Consider the following 22668-nt stretch of genomic DNA (forward strand, 5'->3'; position numbering starts at 1 on the left):
CAAAATCTACAGTGTGTGGCCCTTGATAACAGTGTACATCACAGTGCACACAGATTTATGACTGTATGTCATGTACACTGTGTGTGTGTGTGTGTGTGTGTGTGTGTGTGTGTGTGTGTGTGTGTGTGTGTGTGTGTGTGTGTGTGTGTGTGTGTGTGTGTGTAAAGCCCAAAATCCTAAAAAAATAAGTCACATTAGTGTTTACGTTCTATGAAATAATGATGTGTTGTCTTTACTATGGAGAAGTGAGGAGGAAATTAGAAAAGCTTGTTAGATTTATGTAAACCTTTTGTATTTTTATCTGTATGTCTCTCTGTCTTTCTCTTTCACTCTCTTTCTCTCATTCTCTCTCTCTCTCACTCCCTCCTTCTCCCCCTCTTTTGTTGTTACCAATGATCACTGGCAATGCTGCCATAGCAACCAGGAAACACTCCAGTGTGCATGTATGTATGTGTGTGTGTGTAGAAGAAGACACTAAACGCTTGAGCTGGTGAGAAGCGCGGGACGGCATAAGAAAAGATAAGATATTCACTCAGACGTTGCATATGATCAGATATTTTGTAAGTATGAAAGCGGGAGAGAGAGTGTTTGTATCTGCTTGTGTGTATATATGCATGTGTATGTGTGAGAGAGAAAGAGTGTGAAAGAATGCACTAATGTATATTGTAGAAACTCTATTGAAGTCTATGGACTTGGGGAAATTTTGAATTTGGTGGATGTAACATCAAGGTGTGTGTGTGTGTGTGTGTGTGTGTTTTTTTGTTTTACAGTGGGAAATCAGATTTTGCCCAGGTCAGGCGTGATGGCCTCCAGCGGAGCAACTGCCCTCTTGCCCCCTGTGAAGAGTGTTGTGGTATACAAGAACGGAGATCCCTTCTTCTCAGGTCTGCTCTTTTTTTCTTCTTCCTGTATAATGATTAATGCTGAGTGCAACAGACTCATCAAGCGTAGCTTCATGGCGTGTTTCCTGAGTTTGCTATTAAAAAAAATCAAAAAGTCCGTTTGACCTGTTCCTCTCTGTATGATCCAGGGAGAAGGTTCATCGTCAACCAGCGACAGGTCTCCACTATGGAGTCTTTCCTGAACGACGTGACTCTTAGCATCGGAGCTCCTCTAGCCGTGCGAACACTCTACACGCCACGGAACGGCCACCGGGTACCCGATCTAGAGAACCTCCAGCAGGGGGCGCAGTACGTGGCTGCCGGGTTCGAGAGATTCAGAAAGATGGAGTGAGTTTGAAGGAATAAATAGAAAAATAATACATAGAGATGGATCTTTAATTGCGATATGGCGTGGTTACATTTCCTTCATTAACCATGAAGCATGGGTTCCTCAGACTTTAAAGCCTTTAGCAAATGTTGAATGCAAACTGTTTTTGAGGAGGTTTTTTTTTATGTTTTTCTGTATTATATTTAACATTCACACCCCAATCAGGTAGTGTTGAAAGCTGGAGGGCTAAGGAACATGTTCATATTGTCTTAGACAATTTTGACAACCTGATTTGCAATGCATTTTGGAATCAGTCCACCCCATTAGTGTTCAATTACTCATTTTGTGTAGAGCTTTTAAAACTGGACACAGAGCAGATATCCTGATGTAGGTTTTCGATCCTCAGAGGTGACAGCAGAGACACAAGAAAGCTTAAAGCTCTAAATGGTCATCTTTTGGGTGACAGAAGATTAGGAGTGGGAATCTAAATAATTTGTGTATTCAGGTGTAGAAAAGCAAAGACAAACTACTGAGTGTTTTGCAGGATTGTGGATAAGTATTTTGGGAAAGGCACAGGACAGTCTTAGGTACAAACTTAAAAGCCAGATGCGATTATTATTAATCACCAGAAATTATGCTGATGAATCTGCTGATAATGCAGATCTTCAACATTGTGGTTTGATGTTTTTATATAAAGATTTTGTAATATATTAATTGTAAAAGCTACATCACATCAAATGTAGTTTTTATGATGATTTCAGTATATTTTCTAAATGTATACCCATAAATACCCCGGTACATTTGTATCTTTCTCAAGCTGCCAAATATGTGCCTCCACTGACCAGCAGGATGTCGTGACTTTACAGCTCCACATTATTCCCCAAATTCACATTTTGGTGATAAAGTCAAAGGGCAGAACATCTCGTTCGGCCTCGGAGACGTCACAGCGGCTTTGTGCAAGCAAGTCATCAGGCGTCTGAGAAACCAGGCTGTAAAGGAGCCCTTTTATCCAAACATTAGTGCGCCAACATGGGAGGTGTTCCTGCACGAATGTTAATCCGTTTCTCTTCTTTTTCTAAATCACTTTCTCGCAGTTATCTGAGTCTGGGCATGAAGAGAAATCCAGTGGCTCGAACTGGAGACGCCATGCAAGTGAGTGTTTTTATTATGTTATGAGTGCACGTCAAAATACACCCGTGAATGCTGCTCACTGAAGCTAATTTTTCATCTGAGATATAGACGAGACAGAGTTCTATTTAAGTATAAAGTCAGGTGATTAGGTAATGTACTTGGTTATCAGGTCAACTGATTAATACTTTAACCTTACATTACAGAAAATGTTCAATATACTAATGACTCGTTATTAATTTTAAAGATTGAGTCAATTTATTTATTCTTTTAAAAATTATTTGACATTATATGAGCCATATTTTATTAACCTTTAATACTGAACAATTGTTTTGCTTCTGAATTAATTATTTTATTTAATAGTAATTAATAATAATAATATATTAACACATAGTACCGTAACACATTAAATAGTAGTTAATAATAAGATATCACAATTATTAAATGTGTTAATTAAATAATTACTACATAATTTGTTTGGAATTTTTTCATTATTTCTCAAATGTATCATTTTATTTATCTAATACACAATTGTTTTATTTTGAATTTAATTTTCAAAATCTTAAAAAAAAAACATTATAGTCACCACCCTGAAGTTGATATTTTTTAATAACAGCATGTCAATGAGTGTTTTATACCTCTCACACAACAGCAATGTCTGTTAGTAAAAAAAAAAAAAGATGCTTCCAACTTTTTATCCGTTTATAGTTACATTTAATGACAATTCCTGCTCTGAGTAGCTTTGTAGCTGCCATAAAGGGTCAACTTTGTGCCTCGTTCGTTTTGTTGTTGTGTTGCTGTGGTTCTGATTGTGAGTGCGTGGGTGTATGCACGTGAGTAAAGGTGAAAGAATGAATCATTATTGTCTTGTCTGACAGTCCGATATACACACTGAGTATGAGACCTGTCCAGGCATGTCCGAGCTGTGACGTATCGAGGATTCAATCCAACTGAAACGCTAAATAGGATTTAAACTAATTTAATACCTAAAATGTTATTGCATTCATAAAAAGGCTTTATATTTGAACATTTACTTGTCTAATTGGTGTACTTTTACTGTGTAACCTAAACATACTTACAATCTCACAATCTTACAATCTTTGGTTTAAATACTATTATTATGTCTTATAAAGGTTATCACACATTTGATGGTTGGTGATTGCAGTGTGTCTCATTTACAATCTCTGAAACACTGTGTACAGTCCCAGTGATTCACTTTTATCAAAAATAAGAGTGATAACAAAGCAAATCAGATTAGATTATGGCAGAAAGTCAAATAAACATGAAAAAAGAAGGAAAAAACCCCCAACAATCATATAATAAAATCAGTGCAGGTGTTCAATTCAGTACAGATTTGGGTCATACAAAAGAAAATAGTACCGACTTGATTTTCATTGTTCTTTTAGGATTCTTCAGTCTAGTTTAGTTTTTGGCCCATTTGTGTTGCTTCATTTCGGGCAACAGTCAGTGCGCTATAATGACAATCTTTTTCTTGCTTTTTTAGCTTCTGTCTTTTCAATGATGACACCAAGTGTTTCTTCCTGGACACTCAGAAGGAGTAGCAAACATCATAAATACAACAATAAATCAAAGTTAGGCTGTAACTTCCAGTATCAGTACTACTTAAAAAATTGGGCTTATATACCCACATTTAGACAATATGACGGATGAGGAAGACTAAAAACTGAATGATTGAACTTAAGGTTTCAATATGAGGGTTTCTTTTCTCACCTGTGATCCACGATTCAGAATTTCTCACCATGAGTGTGAAAAGACAGCAGTCTGTGATATGGGGTATAACAGCTATTATTTGTTTGAATTATTAAAGTTACTACTTGGCCGGTACAGACGCTTTCATTAGCCATGCAGATCTGTTTAATCAGCTTCGGGCCAAAACGAGGTGTTGTGTTTCGTTTGTAGGAATCCTGCAGTCACAGTGACACAGTTGTCTTTTGTAGTTCTGATTGATTTGACGGTAGGTGAGATAGGAGCTGGGTGTTAAGCAGGCGTCAGGTGAAGGGCGAGACGTCTTTTGTCTGGGGCTTGAGATCCGTTCCAGGTTTCCGGACTTCTTTACACTTCTGTGTTGCTCTCTGCAGGGTAAAGGACTCAACAGACCCAACGTTTCCGCAAAATGGAGGAAGGTTATAACTCTTCCCTGCATTATACAGTGAGCAACACAGCTTTCTCTCTCTCTCTCTCTCTCTCTCTCTCTCTCTCTCTCTTTCACTCACTCACACACACACAAGCACTGTGGATATACAGTCCCTAATCACCTTCATGATTTAATTATCTTCATTATTTTCATATACATTGATATTCAGAATTATTGGCACCCTTTACGAAAAGAAATAAAAATGGATATATATTTAAGAAGATAAAGATAAATAGCACATTACAATTAAATTATGTTCTCACATAATATCACATATCACATTGTCTTTGTTCTCAGAGGGTTAAAATGCTACAATTTTAATATAATAATTTTTAAAAAATTATTTAAAGACTTTCATTCTGTAATATCTCAGAAGCTTATATAAGAATTTGAAGCTCTCTTTGATTATTAGGTTTGAGCCCAAGGATGTGTCTCTTCTTTTAAGACCACAGGGTCTACAGTACTTTCTGCAGTATCAGGGTTTCATTTCGAAGTTCCGGTACCGGTATATATTAAATTTTAAATGGTACAATATAATAATTCAATGTAATTGGGTGTTTCATACGTTGTTGTTCCAGGTAAATGTGACAAAGATAAGAACATTTTAATATATTTTTATTATTTTATCAGTTATATATTTTTTTTCCCAACATCAAAATGTAACCTATGTTCCCTGGAGGTTTTTTGTTACAGTTTGATACAAAGGTATTAAGATATAAATCTATTTTTATTTTAAATCGATTACATTCTGATATCAGACCAAAGCCAAAATTTTGGTATCGAGCCATCCCTAACACACACACACCTCTTTAATGCTTATATTATATTATACCTATTAATACACCTGCATGCTGACACACACCTGTTCTCTGTCCAGTGTGTTCAGGAACGGAGATGTGCTCAGTCCCACCATGCGCTTCATCATTCCTCGGAGCCTACTGAAAAACCTGGAACAGATTCTCAGCCTGGTCTCGGAGAAAGCCATGCTGCGCACCGGTGCCGTTCGCAGGTATACCCACACTCCTACCCGTGTACCAAGCGCAGACTCGTGTCCACTACTGTCGTAGGATTGTTTCAGCTTTTCATCTGACCTTTGATCTCAGGCTGTGCACTCTGGACGGCGTGACGGTGACCTCGGGGGAGGAGCTGGAGAGCGGCCAGTGTTACGTAGCCGTCGGTACCGAGCGCTTCAAGAAGCTTCCCTACGTGGAGCTGTTGCTAAACAAAGCACCGGGAGGCAGTGCAGACAGGTGAGGAAGAGGAGGAAGAGGAGGAGGATGTTAATGGAGGTGGTATTGTGTAATAAAATTGACAGATTGTCTGTTATTTAGACATTACATTGCAGATCGTGGGCTGCACAGGAGGTCAGAGGTAATGCACTGAGCATATAATCTCAGGATTACATTTGTAGCTGCGCTGAGTGACATGGAGCTAATCTTGTTTATTTTTATGGTGTATCACAGAACAGGAAGTTTCCTCAAGACAGCAACAGTGACTCCGCCCTCCTTCACTCTCCTGAAGTAGGATGGGTCCCACCTGTCTCTACATCTTATTTTAATGCCTGATCATTTTGCACAAGTCTTTATTCGGGCATTGTGTGTCTCAGAGGGACAGCAGACGCGTGAAGTCCACAGGAGATGAGGCCGAGCCAGGGGGAGTGATTTTGTCCCAGCCGCTGCAGAGGAGTGAAGGAAGAGGGGAACGAGAGGAGAGCTCAATATTCTATGCCAAACCTGTCAGAGTGCGCAAATACAGACCCCCACACAGAGCAGTGGCCAGAAACACAGGTAAAAGCATGGAGGGGAGATTCAGACAAATACTGTTCTTCAAATTTAAAGCATTTTGTATTTTAACACAGTATGTAATTTAGACATTGTTTATAGAGAAGATTTATATTCCCACTCTTTGACTTGAGTTTAGAGGCCGTGCTTCTTTTAGAGGAAGGCATTTCTAGGCAGTTCCTTAATAATAAATTAATATGCAGAGCGATATATGTGGTGTGGAAAAGAAAGAAGAATTTTATGTGTGTTTGTCTTGCAGGCCAAGCGAGTGTGTTTAAGGGTGTGGGGAGGAGGAGGGAGGAGGTGCGAGGAGCTGAGGAGGTGGCTGAGGATGAGGGCACAGCTGTGGAGCTTCCTGTAGATCAGGTGGGGAATCTCAGATCTTCTCACTTTTCATGCGCTGTTCTGTCTCCACTCGTAGCACTACTGAATAATGGCATGATGTAGAGTAGCTTTATTAAGCTAGTATAAATTTAGTATATGCCCTTCAACTGTCAGTCGTATCGGCTTTGCACATGCAATCTCAGTTTCTAGGAACTAAACCATTGTACATATCAGCATAGACCCTTATTTTCCACTTTTACATAGAAATGTCATACATTTTAGTGTTATTTTGCTAAGCTATATCAACTTGCACTTTTTATCACCTGGGCCGTCATCGTGTTTTAACATGCAAACCTTTACTGAAGTAATTAAATTATTTATCCATCCTATTTATTTATTTGGGGAAACTGGCTACTGTCCATGGTGCTGAATCTACTGTGGTGATTATTGTTTGTACAGAAGACTATAAAATGATAACCCGTATTTGTGAGTAACAAGCTGTTCTTGACACACTGTAGACTTTATGTAGTCACTTATATTACACTTAAATAAATATAGATAAAAAAAATGTACCTTTGGCCTTGTTTTATACCTTAAACATAAATGCAGACATGATTGAATTACTCATAGTAGATCATATTATTGTCTTATTTTCCAGAGAGTTGCTGAGGTTGTTCATGATGAGGAAATTGATCAGAGCCAAACAGAATCTACAAATCACATGCATCAGGTAGGAGAGTGTGTGTGTGTGTGTGTGTGTGTGTGTGTGTGTGTGTAAGATAGAATCTCCTGCTTTAGGTAGCCTTAATGATGACTCGGCCTCTCGCTCACTCAGACAAGGGCACCTGATGAGCGTACGACATCATCCCCACACTCCAGTCTGTCTCCTAGCGACAGAGAGCACCTTATGAAGGAGTACAGGCCATCTGAAGGAGAGACCTCGTTACCGAGAAGGAGCTTTTCTCCAAACGAGGAGGCAGAAGCACAAGATGAGGACATATTCAGCGAAGACCTGGAAAAAGAACGTGGCCAAAATGATGAGGTAGGTGGAGATAAATGCAGTAAATAAAGAATGGTTTAAAAATTTTGTTTGAGGAGAAGAAGGAGAGAAAGGATAATCAGAGAAGGCAAACAGAGATGGTGAAAAATGTAAAAGCAGTTTTGTGCACAGAAATAACAACTGCATATGAAAATAAATAGAATAATTAAAACCAGCTAAAATATATATATAAAACCCGAAATAAATAAGTAGTTGATTTCATTTGGACATTTTGATGTACACAAACTTAAAACTGGAATATCTTGACGTGTTTTTAATGTCAATATTTTGAGCCACACCCACTTCAATAACAAAATAAATGAAAGAATCAAAGAAGTATTTGATCTCCACTGCATGACATTATCCCAGCCCAACTCATCCACTTTTCGGTGCAATAGTACGGGTACAGCTTGATTCAGACATCTTCACTACGTATCTGGAAACCATAGGGGCAGATTGCTCTAATATGATATGCCACCTTTTCAAAACAACAGGGTCTGTTGAAGTCCATGGCTTTGATTATTTTCATGGGACACTGAATAAATTATCCAAAAAAAATCTTTCCTTTGTAAGTGAACTAAAAACATAACTAATGCAGAGCATTAACACAATAAAAACATGGTACACAAAGGAATGATCAGTAGCGATTTAAAAAAAAAAAAAAAAACATTTTAAATATGTAGTGTGTATTTTTTCTTTCTGTGTTCTTAAAGGGGACATACACACAGTTTCAGACAATCTCATGTAAATCTTTAGTAATGCTATAAATAAAACAGGAACAAAAACTTTATAGTCTTAAATAACTATGGCTAACAATCAGATCTAGCCGTACGTATTTGATTCAGAATCAGATCCCAAATCTAAAATTGACATCAAAAACAAAAGCAGCAAGAAGCACTACAGCAGGACGTGTCTTTGGAGACATTTTTCTCGAGCGAGTTGCTGTGCAGCGCTGCTGACGACTTCCATAACTGAAGCAAGCATGGTGCTGGTAACTCATTGGTTAAGGCATTGGACTTTGGATCAGATGGTCACAGGTTCAAATCCCACCACCACCAAGCTGCCACTGTTGGGCCCTTGAACAAGGCCCCTAACCTTAACCCTGCTCAGCTGTAAGTCGCTCTAGATAAGGGAGTCTGCCAAATGCCATAAATGTAAATTATGGTTGTGCTCTTTTTCTCTTGCTCTGGTTGCTGTGTACACGCTCTTCCAGGAGAAGTGCTAATACAAAGAATTCCTTCTTTCATGACATCATAGAGGGCCATACTTAAAAACACTCACCGGAACTTTATTAGAACCCGGAACGAGCATATTTGGCACAGAAAAAAATAGTTTTTTGAAACTTTTGCCATGTTTTGCATTAGAATTTAACTCTTTAACAGTGTAAATAATTCAGAATGCATGAAATAGCATTTAGGACCCCGTTTCGGGACAATCTGGACACACAATGACATGCCCCTTCTTCTCAAATGTTGCTCCACACTCACTTCTGAACCCACTTCTGTTTTATGTCTCTCATGGTGTAGATTTGTTCTACCTGAGGGGGCATGGTTTTGGGTTGTGGGTTGTGGGGGAGGAGTCTTTTTTTTTTGTCCTCCTAAAAATTTAAACAGAAACTAAAGATATCAAAGTGCATACAAATATTATGATTGACAGCTGTTTTTTTTTTTTTTCCAAATCTCAAAGGAACACTGTAAAAAAAAAATCCAGACTGCACCTTTAAAATAAGTAGAATATAAAACATTAGAGTTCAGTTAAGATAAAGATAAAAATCTTTTCTTCTACAGCAAAAAAAAAAAAATGTTGACATTTTAGGATTAAGATTAAGATATACCTTTGTTCGTCCAACAGTGGGGAAATTTCTCTGTTACAGCAAAGAAAAAGAAATGTGCAAATATATAAAAGAATAGAGACATAATATAGTATACAGTATACACAGTTAATATTGCATGGTTTTAAATGATTGTTATTGCACGTGTTGTTTAAAAATTTGTTAGTTATTATTGCACAGTTAAACAGAAACTTTCTTTTGGCTTCTCCCATTAGGGGTTGCCACAGCAGATAATCCGTATTCATGATCCGCATGTTGGATTTGGCACGTTTTACGCTGGATTCCCTTCCTAACGCAACCCTCCCTATTTATCTGGGCTTGAGACCGGCACTAAGAGTGCACTGGCTTGTGCAACCCTAATGGCTGGGTTACAGTTAACCAGTAATAATTTTTTTTTGTAGGCCTACAGGAATTCAGTTGCTTGTACTGATCCAATGTGTTCTTTTACTCTTTACTTTTATTCTGGTCTGTGTTTTATTTCAGAATGGACATCATAAGGAAGCTGACGAAGCAGAGACGCAGGACCAGGACCATGCCCGCCCACCCTCCTCAATCTCACAACAGAGAGAGTGACCCAGACAAAACATATATGTCAGACACAACTATAAATAAACAACCCCCATCCCCCCCCCCCACAGTATGTAAGGTCTAGCTCTAACCTTAATCATCTCTTGAGCATCATTCTCCTTATTCCCAGTATGTTCGTAACGTGATCTCCAGACTGCTCTCGTACACTGATGTCATGTAGACTGTACTGTTCCATTAAGTTTATTCACCTGTGAAGGTCTTTAACCCCGTTCATGTAATAATAGACGTTAACGAGATACTGTTAGCCGATCCAGTGCACAGTGAAATCAGCATCTCTTACAAAAGAAACAAACAAAAAAAAAATTTCACACCACAGTTTAACTATCTACAATCAGTTACGGAAAAGTATTTGAATTAAGTGAGTTTCAAAAAAGAGTTCCAAAAAAGAAAGATTATTCATTCTTATAATAATAATTTTGTTTTGTTTTTTCCTCTGAACCCTGACAAATGACTGATACATTGAAATGATTATAAAATATATGATCAATTGAAACTCTAAAATTATTGCTACCCTGACTAAAAAAAAAAAGTTTTATAGTAATAAAAAATATTTCTCTCAGAAATCTTAACACGATAAAGAATATTGAGTATAAAATTTGCTTACAATTATTTCTATTTTAAAGAAGGCTTTCAGGCCTCAAATGTGTTAAATTTGATAAAAATAAGAATGAACACCCAATTTGATTCCTAAATTAGCGACACCTTTTAAAAGAAAATCCCCCTCCCACCCCTCAAAGAATGTGTGGATGCTCATCATTCACCCCAATAGCAAACTGTACTGATTTGATGCTTGCGTGTATTAGTGCATCTTCTGTGTAAGTTCACCAACTAATCAGTCGTAACGTTCAGTTTACAGAGAACCTGTATATGTGAAGCCTATAAATTGTTCTGAATCTGCTTCATTCAGAGTTTTGAATAGAACCACTGTGAAAAGGTGAGTAGTGTAATAATAAAGCTAGGGGGCTGTGAGAGTGACGGTCGGATACACAAACAGCTCCTGCAAGGTTTAGGGGTCTTGTGAAAGTTGTGCAGATTTTTCACAGGACTCCGAAAACAAAAAAAATGTGATTCTATTTTCTTAGAATTGTAGATCAATGTGTCATTTTTATGTTCTCTTGTTTCACGTGTACTAATATTCAGGTGATATAGTATTAACAATAAAACCGTCCAAAAAAACCAAACAAACAAACAAAAAAAAACAAATACAGGTCAGTTTGGTTTCATCACTCATTATGACATGGAGCATCATTCAGTTATTCAAATTAATAAAACACATCCAGGTATATTGCACATTAATGCTATACAGTTTACAGTCAATTATTTTAAAATCTTATACATTATTTAGGAATTAATCAGAGCTTTTTAGGAGTACACCAGTTTATAATTTGCCATACTGAAGTGGTTTTTTTCCCTCTAACAGAGAAGTGTAGCTGGTGGGAGAATGACTGTTTATCTTTCTTTAATAGATTAATAGTAAGCATTGGTTGTTTGCTGTGGTTTAAAAGTCAATAGTAAAAACAGTAACTCCACTTTATCACACCAACCCTTATTCATTCATTTATTGTTATACAGCAGCTTGTCTTATTCTTTACATATTTCATTATAACATATATGTAGTTTCAGTAATAGAAAAATAGGGACTATTCTAGTTTCTCAACCAGGGCTTCTTTTTATACTATTTGTTATCTATTTGGTAGTTTCTGTACTTTTTGTTTCCAGGGGGTTTTACCAGAAAAGCGAACCACAAAACAACGTGATACCGCGAAAGAAGACTTTGTGTCCTTGTTTCTTTGAGAGTAAAACGAATCTAGCTACACATCGATTTGAAAATTGTATTTGGTTCCAAAAGAACAGTGATTTAAATCACACATTTTTGTTCTCTAGCCTGGTTTTATTTGTTCGCACTGAAGTGTGTGGCTGTAGGTGTGTTCTGGACGAGGTCAGATTGTATGTGATATAAACCTTCAACTTTCACTTTTACTTTTGGTTGAAGTCTGTTAGGTTCAGAAATTATATCAATAGTTTTGTTTGTATTTTATGATGAAAGCAGAAGCACATGGATCCTTTAATAATGGTCCTATAATAAAGGTATGGTCCCAACAAAGGAAAGCATCAGATTCCAGATTTTGTAAAATAAGTTGAGTCTCTAATGGAGTGTTTTATTTTTTCCAAATGTAGAAGAGACATTAGGTCCCTTAACCAAGAAAAATTAGCAGGAGGGCATGGGGATTTCCAATAAAGCAGTATTCATCTTCTGTAATAAATAATATTGGCATTTATTATTAAATAAATGGGAGATACTCCAAAAATGTATCTGCCGGGACAGAGAACATCTATTACAACGGTCATCTTCTGCAAAAGAAAGTTTTTTCAACTTTGCTTTGGTGAAATGAATTCTATAAACAACTTTAAACTGTATAAGACTCAAACGAGCACGAATACAGACAGAGTCAATTTGAGCTAAAACATAATTCCACAGCTCCCGTCAGGTTCCAGTCCTAACTCGCTCTCCCAGACTCCTTTAAGTGCAAAAAGAGAAGGTGTCTGTGAAGATCAAAGCAGATCATAGATAGAGGCAATGCGGTTATGAGACTTTGAAAGAGAAAATATATCTTCAATTAAAGTTTTCCTTGGCTGATGGGGAAATGTAGCAAAATATGCTTCAGCAAAATTGCGTAGTTGAAAGTAACGGAATAAATTACATTTGGAGATACTGAATCTACTCAATAAATCATTGAATGACACAAATGAATCCAGAAATTAATCATGAAACAGTACCATCCCCCTCCCCCTGAGCTGAGCAAAAGTTGAATCCAGAACTCTGAATTTATACTAATCGGATCTGAAATTAGGTTATTTGATGAGTCATATACCTGTGAGATTAATTGGGAGGCACACTGATGCCTAAGATGAGATGCTAAAAGGCAGCCAGCTCTCTCGCCGTGTTCGTAGTAAGTTGCTTTGGTGGGTTTTAGTAGAAATTCTGCCTTGTTAATTGTCAATAAATCAAAATCCGTTTGTAATTTCAGTCGTTCTGTCTCCAGGACAGGATTTGGTGACCTAGCATTTAATCTGTCTATATCCAAAGTTGAATCAGTGAGATTTTGCTTCTTTAATTTCCTATCTTTAGAATAATATGCATTAAAAGATATAATAATCCCACGTATGAATGTTTGGAACATTTCCCATAGAAGTGAAGGTGATACTAAATCTGTTTTGTTGGTTTCTAAAAAAAAAAATAAAGAAATAAATCAATGTTATTAGAGATATAATCACAAAATTCCTTGTCAGCCAACAGCGAAGTATTGAAGTTCCAGCCTCCCGCATGTCTACATGAATTTTGAGGTCTAAATTATGTGGGGCATGATCTGAGATAATAATCGCTGAATAATTTGTGAATTTTAACTGAAGGCAAAGGAGCCTTATCTATAAAAGAATAATCAATACATGAGTAAACATGATAGACATCTTTTTTTTTTGTAGTTGGGTTGAGAAAGCGCCAGGAATCTACACACCCCAACTGAGAAGAGAAGGTCCTAGACATTGAAGAAAGAGCTGATGTCTTTGGCTGTGTGCGGTCTAGACTTGGGTTGATTATGCAATTAAGATCCCCTCCTAAGATAAGGCGGTGAGTGTCTAAATCTGGGAGGTGGGGTGAAGTTTACCTTGTTTAGCAAACATTTTGAAAACTATAGATTATTAAACAGTCATTGAACGATTTTCAGTGAAAAAGATGAAGAATTTGAAGGAAAAGATGTGCATTAGAAGGCCAATGTGCTGTAATCTCTGGTCACTTTAACAGGGCTGATTTATGCAGGTCTAGTCAAATGTCTAGTATTAGTTGTGCATTTGTGTTTTAAAGTTCTAATAAACATTAACAGCCATTATTGGAAATCCATTTAGAATGCCCAGATGGCTGATTTGTTTAACTGTGACACGATCCTGGATCAACTAAGATTTAAAACTTTAGATCACAGCAGATGTGGCAAAAGTACACACATCCTTTACTTAAGTAGAAGTACAGATACTCATGTTTTAAAATACTCGGGTAAAAGTTGAAGTACAGATTAAACTTTTTTACTTAAGTGAAAGTAAAGAAGTCTTGGCTCTGACATGTACTTAAGTAAAAAGTAGTTTGTGTCGCCATTATGAGGGAAAAACCCACAAAACGCCACCTAGAGGGTAAATTGTGTAAAACATGGCGGATTTGGTGTTTGATTTGAGACTTGGCGCAGAAATAAAACATAAGTTTACTGATTAAAAATATTTGTATCTGGAGTTTAATAATTTATTTTATATCTAAGTAAAGAAAGGACGTCGTGGATAAATGTATTTTTTCCGAAGGTTTTAATTTCTCCTCTTTTATATTTAGTTATATATTTATGTATTTAAATTTTTTATAAAAATGGTAAAACCAGAAATGCGCGCTGAATTGATAGCGCGTTAATAAAACTTAGTGCCGTTTACAATAATTTTAATTTTGACAGCCAAATTTATATATATATTAGTACAAAACAAATTAGAAATGTTACCGAATGAATGTGTCCAGGCTGAAGATCCACATATAGAACACAAGCAGAGAAAAGATGATGATGATCATGAATGTGTCTGTTCTCAGTCATGTTTACATCACTGACTCCCTCTGTCTCATCCACGTTAACCCCAAACTTCTAACTGCCTTCTGCCTGCTGATTCTTATCTTCGTAAAGAGTGAGAGTCAGGACTTTATACACCAGCGGATTGAAAAAGACGCGCAGTAACAGGAAATCGGTTGTTCGGCTAAAAAAATAAAATATAAAAAATATTTTATATTTCACCAAATCAATGGATTAAAACTAAAGTAACGAGCCGGTTTTGAAAATGTAAGAAGTAAAAAGTACAGATATTTGTGTAAAAATGTAATGAGTAAAAGTAAAAAGTTGTCTGAAAAATAAATAATGGAGTAAAATACTGATACCAAAAAAATCTACTTAAGTATAGTAATGAAGTATTTGTACTCCGTTTCTTCCCACCTCTGGATCACAGTGATCCCTGGTATGCATCCGCTCCTTGTTCTAGCCACTACATGTCCCTCCTGGACAGCACCCAGGCAGGAAAAAACACTATATTCAGATGCTGTCGACCGTTGAAGTCGTATGATTGCTTGTTATTAGTTTGTACACACAGCTAGTCATTGCCCCAAGCTTTGAAGTCTTGAAAGCAGTGAAGACAAACACCAAGTCCTCGCTTTAAATCAAGTTGTTTGAACACCGAGTCGTTATTACTATTATGATAGTAAAAAATTACTTAGAGAGAAAAAAAATAAAGTCACCGTGGTCAGACCATACCCACAGCCTTCAATAAAATGTTCACATATTTATACCTGGAGGAGTTTAAAGTGTGCGATGATAAAATCACACCACACAGTTCAAAAGGAATTTTGATCCATTTCCCACTCAAATCATGAGTAGATTCATGGAGTAATGTTTAGTCCTGCACTGTCTGGGTCTGAGACGGAGCTCAACACACACAGAGTCACACCTGCTGTAATAAGCACCATCCCCATCACTGCACCTGAGAGAGAGAGAGAGAGAGAGGGAGGAGGAGAAAGGTGTAAATTGTGTTAACTACTTTATCATGCAAAGACTGACTACACGGTTCAGATATGTAACAAAATCTCTCGACAAATCACTCAACTGTCATTTCTAGTGGGGAAATTGAACAAGCATAAATTCTACAAGTAATTCACTACTGTAAGGTCTGTTTATATTAAATAAGAAATAAATGATATTGAGCCATTAGGGGTGTAACGGTACACAAAATTCAGGTTCGGTATGTACCTCAGTTTTTAAGTCACAGTTCAGTTCAATTTGTGTACATTTAGGGGAAAGAAATGCAAAATATAAAATTGCTTGGAATTTTTTCCTTAACATTATTTATTATTATTAACATTTGTGAACAACAGTTTACATATTTCAAAACAATTTTAAATAAAATGCCTGCTTGGTTTAAATGGAAAAAAGAGTACATTAAAAGAATACATTAAATTAATGCAATATACTTTTTTTATTATATTGATTCATTTGAAGAATCGATTAAATAGGTACAAATTAAATTGATAAAATAAAAATCAAATACAATCTGTTAGACCCCATTTGGGTAATTGAGATGTGTATATAGGTGTGGGTATGTTTTTTTAGATTTAATATAAAATCTTCTACATGTTCTACTTAACTGTTCTATTTTTTTCAGCATACAAATGTTTACATTTTACAAATACACAAGATATTTATGTCTTCATTCCATTTATTTCTTCTTAAATAAATTAATTCCAGAATTTTCAGGAATTTCTCCTTTTTAAGAGAAATTCTTAAAGCTGTACATAAAGTGCAAAAGAATCCATATCGCTGGACTGTCATTAAAACGCTGGCGCTGACAGGAAGTGGCGGCGATTTCACGCATGCACAGAACAAACCCTGAGTGACACTGCGCTTAAAGTGCGAGGTGGACGCTAAACAAACTTGCGGTCTGCCACTTAATGTGTTCCTGAGGGAACTCTGATTTAAACTACGTTCCACACGTAAAAAGGATTGCATTCGGTACACGTGCACCGTACCGAAAATCTTTCATATAAATACATGTAACGTTACACCCCCTATAAGACAGGCAATAAAAATAATAAAGAAACATTAATCAGACCAACTTTTCCCTCCAAATTCCTCTCCGAGCAGTTTCCCAGTGAACATGGTGAACACCAGGCTGAGCGAGTTGACCGTCGGGACGGCCAGAGACAAATCTGCAACGTACAACACGATGTGAATCAACAGCTTCTCTCCTGCACCATATACATGAAGCGTTTTACATGTTGACAATCAGTCATTCACACCAATCTGCCTTTTATACTGGGCCACATTTACAGAAAAAGCCCATGGATTCATCTATTACTCCCAGTCGTAATAAAGGTCAAGGATTAAAACATGTAGGATGTGCAAGTTACCTGTTGTAGCGAGGGTGAGGTAGAAGACCACAGAGCCACTCTGGTTCAGAAGAAACGGCACCAGATACTGCACAGAGTTTTCACGTTGTTCAGTCTAAGCATTGTGCTACAACATGATAGCTAAGATCTTTTTGATATTGGTATGTACAGGATGCATTTTTAAGTTCTAAAACCTTATACTACATAAAGAATAACATCTAACACTAAGCGCTATTGGCTCCTTATGTGAGCACAAAAGGCTTTCATCGCTTATGTACTTAATGCATGTGAAGCTTCAGGTGTTAAAATGTTCTACCTTGACATTGAGGAACAGAAACTTGACTTCAGCCATGAACTGGGAGATCTTGTTTGCTTTCTTAACATGCTCAAGGCCCTCAGTTCCTTTCCTGAGGAAGGGGTTGGTGGCTCCCCATAGCGCAGCGACCAGGAGGAGTGACAGAACTTCCACTACACAGAAAACAACTCATCAGCTGAAAGCAGCTGAAGTGTCTTCTAAACACTGATGAGAACATGGTGTGATGTCATTATTATTGTGGTGAACCCACTCAGCTATATGACGTTTCCAATCTACAGTCTGATTTACAGAAAAGTTGGAAAAAATATAAATAAAAACAGATTGCAATTATTGGCAATTTTGTTGCTCTGAAACTTTGTTGCTTAGAGGTGTGGCTTTTGAACTAATGATAAGCCGGATGGTCCCTCTCCTCTTTAGTCCAGAGGACATGGTGTCCATGGTTTCCAAAATGTATTCCAAATTTAGATTTGTCTGACCACAGAACAGTTTTCCACTTTGCCCCAGAACATATTTAACTTTGGCCCAGAGAGAGTGGCAGAGTTTCCAGATCATGTTTACACAGGCCTTGCATAATAGAGCTTTTTTAACCTTCATTTGTGGATGACATGGCAAACTGTGTTCACAGACCATGACTTCTAGAGGTGTTAAGCAGTGATTTCCTTTTCAAAATCACTGAGGGCCCGAAGATTACAGGCATCCAATATTGATTTTCATTCATGTCCCTCATATCTACATGCTTAAGGTTTATTTAAATAATATTCAGTGTATGAATAAAATCTCCTTCTCCATCAAAAACATCTTGTAGTTGTGGTTCGCGTCTCGTATCCTCACCCCCTCTATTTAGCCCTAGTGGATTGCCCCGTTACCATAGAAATGCCGCAGGGGCCATTTTTAAACCCTGTTATGAAACAAGTTATTCTTACAATTATTATTCTTACAATATTCTTACAAACAAAGGTTAATATTTGTATTTAGAGTTGTATTACATAGTTATTAATTGGTTATGTGGGGTCGTACTATATTTATTTAGCTATACAAAACTTGTTTTCCTTTTCTTAGTTCAGGCTACTGTTTACGGAAGTGAAGCAGCGCTCATATCGAATCATTTATTCCTTGCCAAAACTTTGCGGGAAAAAAAACATTGTAAATCATAAGTGAAATACAGTAATGTGATGCAGTAATTATGATTTTTTTTGTGCGCTAAAATATAGAAACACTCACCCACTAAGACCATTTCTTCTGGCGTGTGCGCTTCAGTCAGCGGGAGTCACAGCGACACTTAGCGGCTCGGAGGTAAGATATGGGGGTTCGTTCGTTTGTTTGTTTGTTTTTTAATCACATTGTTCCCATATAATACCAAACGTTTTCTTTTTACAATTATGATTTATTGTTCTGCGTAATGTTTGCTGTATTTAGAAGAGTTTTTGTTTCTGGGAAATTCCAACCACTGGATCATATCATGTTCTGTATTGTTTTAAAGACTATAATCACACTCTTGATATCACCCACACGAGGATGGGTTACGCTTTTGAGTCTGGTTCCTCTCTAGGTTTCTTCCTCATAACCTCAAAGGGAGTTTTTCCTTGCCACAGTCTTGCTCATCAGATTTACAAATTCTGTAAAGCTGCTTTGAGACAATGTCCATTGTTAAAAGCGCTATAGAAATAAACTTGGCTTGACTTGAAACTTGATATTTCAGCTTAGTGTGTGTGAACAGAATGCTGCAATGAAAGGAATACTGGAATAGAGTTTCCAGATCATGTTTACACATGCCACAGTGATTTCCATCACAGAATCACTGAGGAGCCAAGTGGAAAGGAAGTAAGGCCAGGAACATTGGAGGTGGGTTTAAACTATTCTATCATGGTGTGCATGGAAAGAGAAATGGTGTAGGGGTGATACTTAAGGAAGAGTACAGAAAGAGTCTAGTGGAGGTGAAGAGAGTTTCTGATAGGGTGATGAACGTGAAGCTGGACGTTGAAGGCGTGATGATAAATGTCATCCGCATCATCAGTGCCTATGCTCCACAAGTGGATGGAGGAGAAGAAAAATTTTTGGAGTGAGTTAGATGAAATGGTGGAGAGTGAACCTAGAAAAGAAAGATTGATGATTGGGGCAGATTTCATGCTACATGCCTACATTTCAGATGTAGGTGAAGGGAACAGAGATGATGGGTAGGTATGGTCTTAAGGAGAGGAATGTGGAAAGGCAAATGTGGTAGATTTTGCTAAAAGGATGGAAATATCAGTGGTTAATACGTATTTTAAAAAGGGGGATCATAGGGTGACGTATAAGAGTGGAGGAAGGTGCACACAGGTGGACTACATTTTATGCAGGAATTGCAACCTGAAGGAGATTGGAAACTCTACGGTGTTGGGGGCCAGGGACAGTGTAGCTAGACAGCATCAGATGGTGGTCTGTAGGATGGCTTTGGAAGTGAAGAAGAAAAGGAGGAGAGTGAGAACTGAAACTGGAAACTGAAGGGGGAAGACTGTAGTGTGAGATTCAGGGAAGATGTCAGACAGGGGCTCGGTGGTGGTGAAGAGCTGCTGGTTGATTGGGCAACTACTGCAGAAGTGATAAGGGAGGCCTAGCTGTCTCCCTTATCACTTCTGCAGTAGTTGCCCAATCAACCAGCAGCTCTTCACCAGAAGGTACTTGGTGTGACTTCAGAAAATAGAAAGCAAAACAAAGAGATGTGGTGGTGGAATGAGAAAGTGCAGGAGAGCATAAGGAGAAAGAGGTTGGTAAAACAGAACTGGAATCGACAGAGTGATGAGAAAAGTATTTAGGAGGTACAAGGAGTGCAAACGAAAAGGCATATGAGGAGCTGTATGTGAAGTTGGACATTAAGGAAGGAGAAAAGGATTTGTAGCGATTGGCCAGACAGAGGGACTGAGCAGGGAAGGATGTGCTGCAAGTTAGAGCAATAAAGGATGTAGATGGAAATATGTTGACTGGTGAGGAGAGTGTGTTGAGAAGGTGGAGGGAGTATTTTGAGCAGCTGATGAATAAGGGAAGTATGAGAGAGAGAGAGAGAGAGAGAGAGAGAGAGAGAGAGAGAGAGAAGGTTGGATGTGTGGAGATAGTGAAGCAGGAAGTGGATAGGATTAGTAAGGAGGAAATGAGAGATACGATTAAGAGGATGAAGAGTGGAAAGTCGGTTGGAGCAGATGACGTACCAGTAGAAGCATGGAGATGTTTAGGAGAGATGACAGTGGAATTTTTAACAAGATTGTTCAACAAGATTTTGAAAAAGTGGGAGGAATGGAGAAAGAGTGTGCTGGTACCAATTTTTAAGAATAAGGGAGATGTGCAGACCTGCAGTAACTACAGGGGAATAAAGTTGATCAGTCACACCATGAAGCTATGAGAAAGAGTAGTGGAGACCAGGCTGAGGGAAGAGAAGATCTGTGAAACAGTATGGTTTCATGACAAGGAAGAGCACTGCAGACCCAATATTCAATATTATCTTCTTATCTTTTTCAGTGACAATTAACATCCCATCAACAGGGAATCCAGCACAGAAGTAGTCCAGATGTTCTACAATTTACAAGATGCTGTCAGCTTGAAGTAGTCCACTGCATCGCTATCAGAAGGTATTCACACAGCATTGTAGACATTGCATAAAACCATGTCAATGAAAAAACAATAAATTTCAAACTGAAACCAACAAATCTTTGTTCATTCATCTGGTTTCACCAGTCAGTGCCAGATTTCTGACAAATACATAAAAGGAACCAGATTGAGTTTCTGATATTCTGTATTAGCTGGCATTGCCAGGAAAGATATCACACACACACACACACACACACACACACACACACACACACACACACACACACACACACACACACACACACACACACATGTACATGCACACACAAACACAGATTCATTTAAGAATGCAGATGGCTGAAGATGCCTGTGATATGGGTCACATCTGTAATTAATTGCATCTTATGTCACAGTTGATTTCATAGATTTATTAAGTAGCGTTATTACAGTGTTACAAAATAAATCAATACAATTACACAATATATATATATATATATATATATATATATATATATATATATATATATACATCTCAGGCAAAACAACTTGCTTCTAATTCCATCTATATATATATATATATATATATATATATATATATATATATATATATATATATATATATATATATATAGTGGTACCCGCTAATTATCGACCTTAATCCGTTCCTTAAAACCGGTCGAAATGCAAAAAGGTCGAAGAGCAAATGTACAATATACACGCACTAAATTGTTATATTGAGGCGAGACTGGGAAAATCCTTTGCCTCGCTCCACGTGGCTCGGGGTAAAAAAAGGTCGATAAGCGGGTATTTGGTAAAAGATAAACACTTTTTCACACCACTGTATATAACTGTTGTTTTTGCTGTAATATGAGCTGCAGTAGATTAATCAGGTAATAGGTACAGTTTAATATGTAAAGAGCTATAGGTGAGTGTTACAGGATGTTAGCGCAAAATGTGGAGGCGAAGAACAGCCCAAGGTGCAGCGGAGAGCAGTAAAATGGTGTTAGTGCTCACACGTAGCCGTGGATTATCACCTTATGACATATCACAACACTACAGAGACAGAGGCATGTCCTGAAATTCACATGTAATATAGAGATTATCATGGCAGAGGTAGAGCTGCATCTTCCTGTAGTCAGAACTTGTAAAGAACATCTAATTTTATTCAAACTTTTTCCTTTTTTTTTTTTGCACTACAAAGACCTGTTTATTAAGGGCCATGCATTAGAAATCAGAAGGCACGTAAGTAAACTGATGATCTGAAAAAGTGAAAAAGTGACTATATGTATCATATTGAATTGCATAGCATCATATTTCTTCCATTGCACCGTATTGCATTGAATCGCAAATGTGTTGAATCCAATCCAAATCGGACAGCACTGCATCGTAATAGGGCTGAATCGTATATATACATTGAGGTGCAAATCGGCCACAGCTTGGAAGATGCACATCCCTAGTTTAAAAGAGACAAACAGAGAAAGAGAGCAAAACAGATAGATAGTTTGTCTGTTTTAGGTCTCTAATAATAAAGCAGATAAATAATTTTTCAAAGGTCATTAGGAAATGTCTACAATAGCTGTCTCAGTCTGTATTAAACTAAAACTGTATATTACTATGGTTACAGTGTATAAGCAGCATATTTATTTAGAACACTAACAAACTACCTGTGCGTCCAACGCTCTGAACTCACACCTAAAATGTAATAGGTGTTGATTAGTTTCCCATAACCGCAGCTCTCAGACTTCTTATAGTAATGCACGCATCTTTATTACATTCTCTTTTAT

The 22668-nt window shown here is 37.4% G+C and overlaps 2 protein-coding genes and 1 long non-coding RNA gene across 5 annotated transcripts; 2 read left to right on the forward strand and 1 right to left on the reverse strand.

Moving 5' to 3' along the window:
* Nucleotides 1–65: 65 nt before the first annotated feature.
* On the forward strand, nt 66–13306 carry dcdc2b (doublecortin domain containing 2B). 3 transcript variants are annotated; one of them, XM_046874099.1, is made up of 14 exons: nt 66–91; nt 730–884; nt 1031–1229; nt 2304–2361; nt 4437–4507; nt 5370–5501; nt 5596–5742; nt 5824–5863; nt 5956–6012; nt 6099–6279; nt 6533–6639; nt 7256–7327; nt 7433–7639; nt 9951–13306. In XM_046874099.1, the coding sequence occupies exons 1-14, from the start codon at nt 66–68 to the stop codon at nt 10038–10040; spliced, it is 1542 nt and encodes a 513-aa protein (XP_046730055.1). In that variant the 3' UTR covers nt 10041–13306. The 3 variants fall into 3 exon arrangements, with proteins under 3 accessions (XP_046730055.1, XP_046730061.1, XP_046730067.1); XM_046874105.1 differs by having other exon boundaries at nt 83–560; nt 771–884; XM_046874111.1 differs by lacking the exon at nt 66–91 and having other exon boundaries at nt 577–884.
* Nucleotides 13307–15180: 1874 nt separating this feature from the next.
* Nucleotides 15181–18592, reverse strand: tmem234 (transmembrane protein 234). The gene is made up of 5 exons (XM_046877325.1): nt 18548–18592; nt 17327–17478; nt 17032–17098; nt 16738–16830; nt 15181–15608 (listed from the first exon to the last, which is right to left on the reverse strand). Exons 1-5 carry the CDS (start codon nt 18558–18560, stop codon nt 15508–15510), a joined length of 426 nt encoding a protein of 141 aa, XP_046733281.1. The 5' UTR covers nt 18561–18592; the 3' UTR covers nt 15181–15507.
* Nucleotides 18536–20963, forward strand: LOC124403639. Its single transcript, XR_006928922.1, has 2 exons — nt 18536–18619; nt 20816–20963. It is a non-coding gene; the product is annotated as an uncharacterized LOC124403639 (long non-coding RNA).
* The last annotated feature ends 1705 nt before the right edge of the window (nt 20964–22668 follow it).

Source organism: Silurus meridionalis, chromosome 2 (genome assembly GCF_014805685.1).
Source record: "Silurus meridionalis isolate SWU-2019-XX chromosome 2, ASM1480568v1, whole genome shotgun sequence".
NCBI classification, from domain to species: domain Eukaryota; kingdom Metazoa; phylum Chordata; class Actinopteri; order Siluriformes; family Siluridae; genus Silurus; species Silurus meridionalis.

Bases quoted from the DNA above. Each gene is read 5' to 3' on its own strand.
- dcdc2b (XM_046874099.1), top strand. From the start codon at position 66: ATGTCATGTACACTGTGTGTGTGTGT. The intron at 92-729 runs GTGTGTGTGTGT...TGTAACATCAAG, and splicing joins TGTACACTGTGTGTGTGTGT to GTGTGTGTGTGTGTGTGTGT. The intron at 5,864-5,955 runs GTAATGCACTGA...GGTGTATCACAG, and splicing joins GGCTGCACAGGAGGTCAGAG to AACAGGAAGTTTCCTCAAGA.
- tmem234 (XM_046877325.1), bottom strand. The intron at 17,099-17,326 runs GTAGAACATTTT...AACTCTGTGCAG, and splicing joins TTCTGTTCCTCAATGTCAAG to TATCTGGTGCCGTTTCTTCT. The intron at 16,831-17,031 runs GTAACTTGCACA...TGTACGTTGCAG, and splicing joins CCTCACCCTCGCTACAACAG to ATTTGTCTCTGGCCGTCCCG.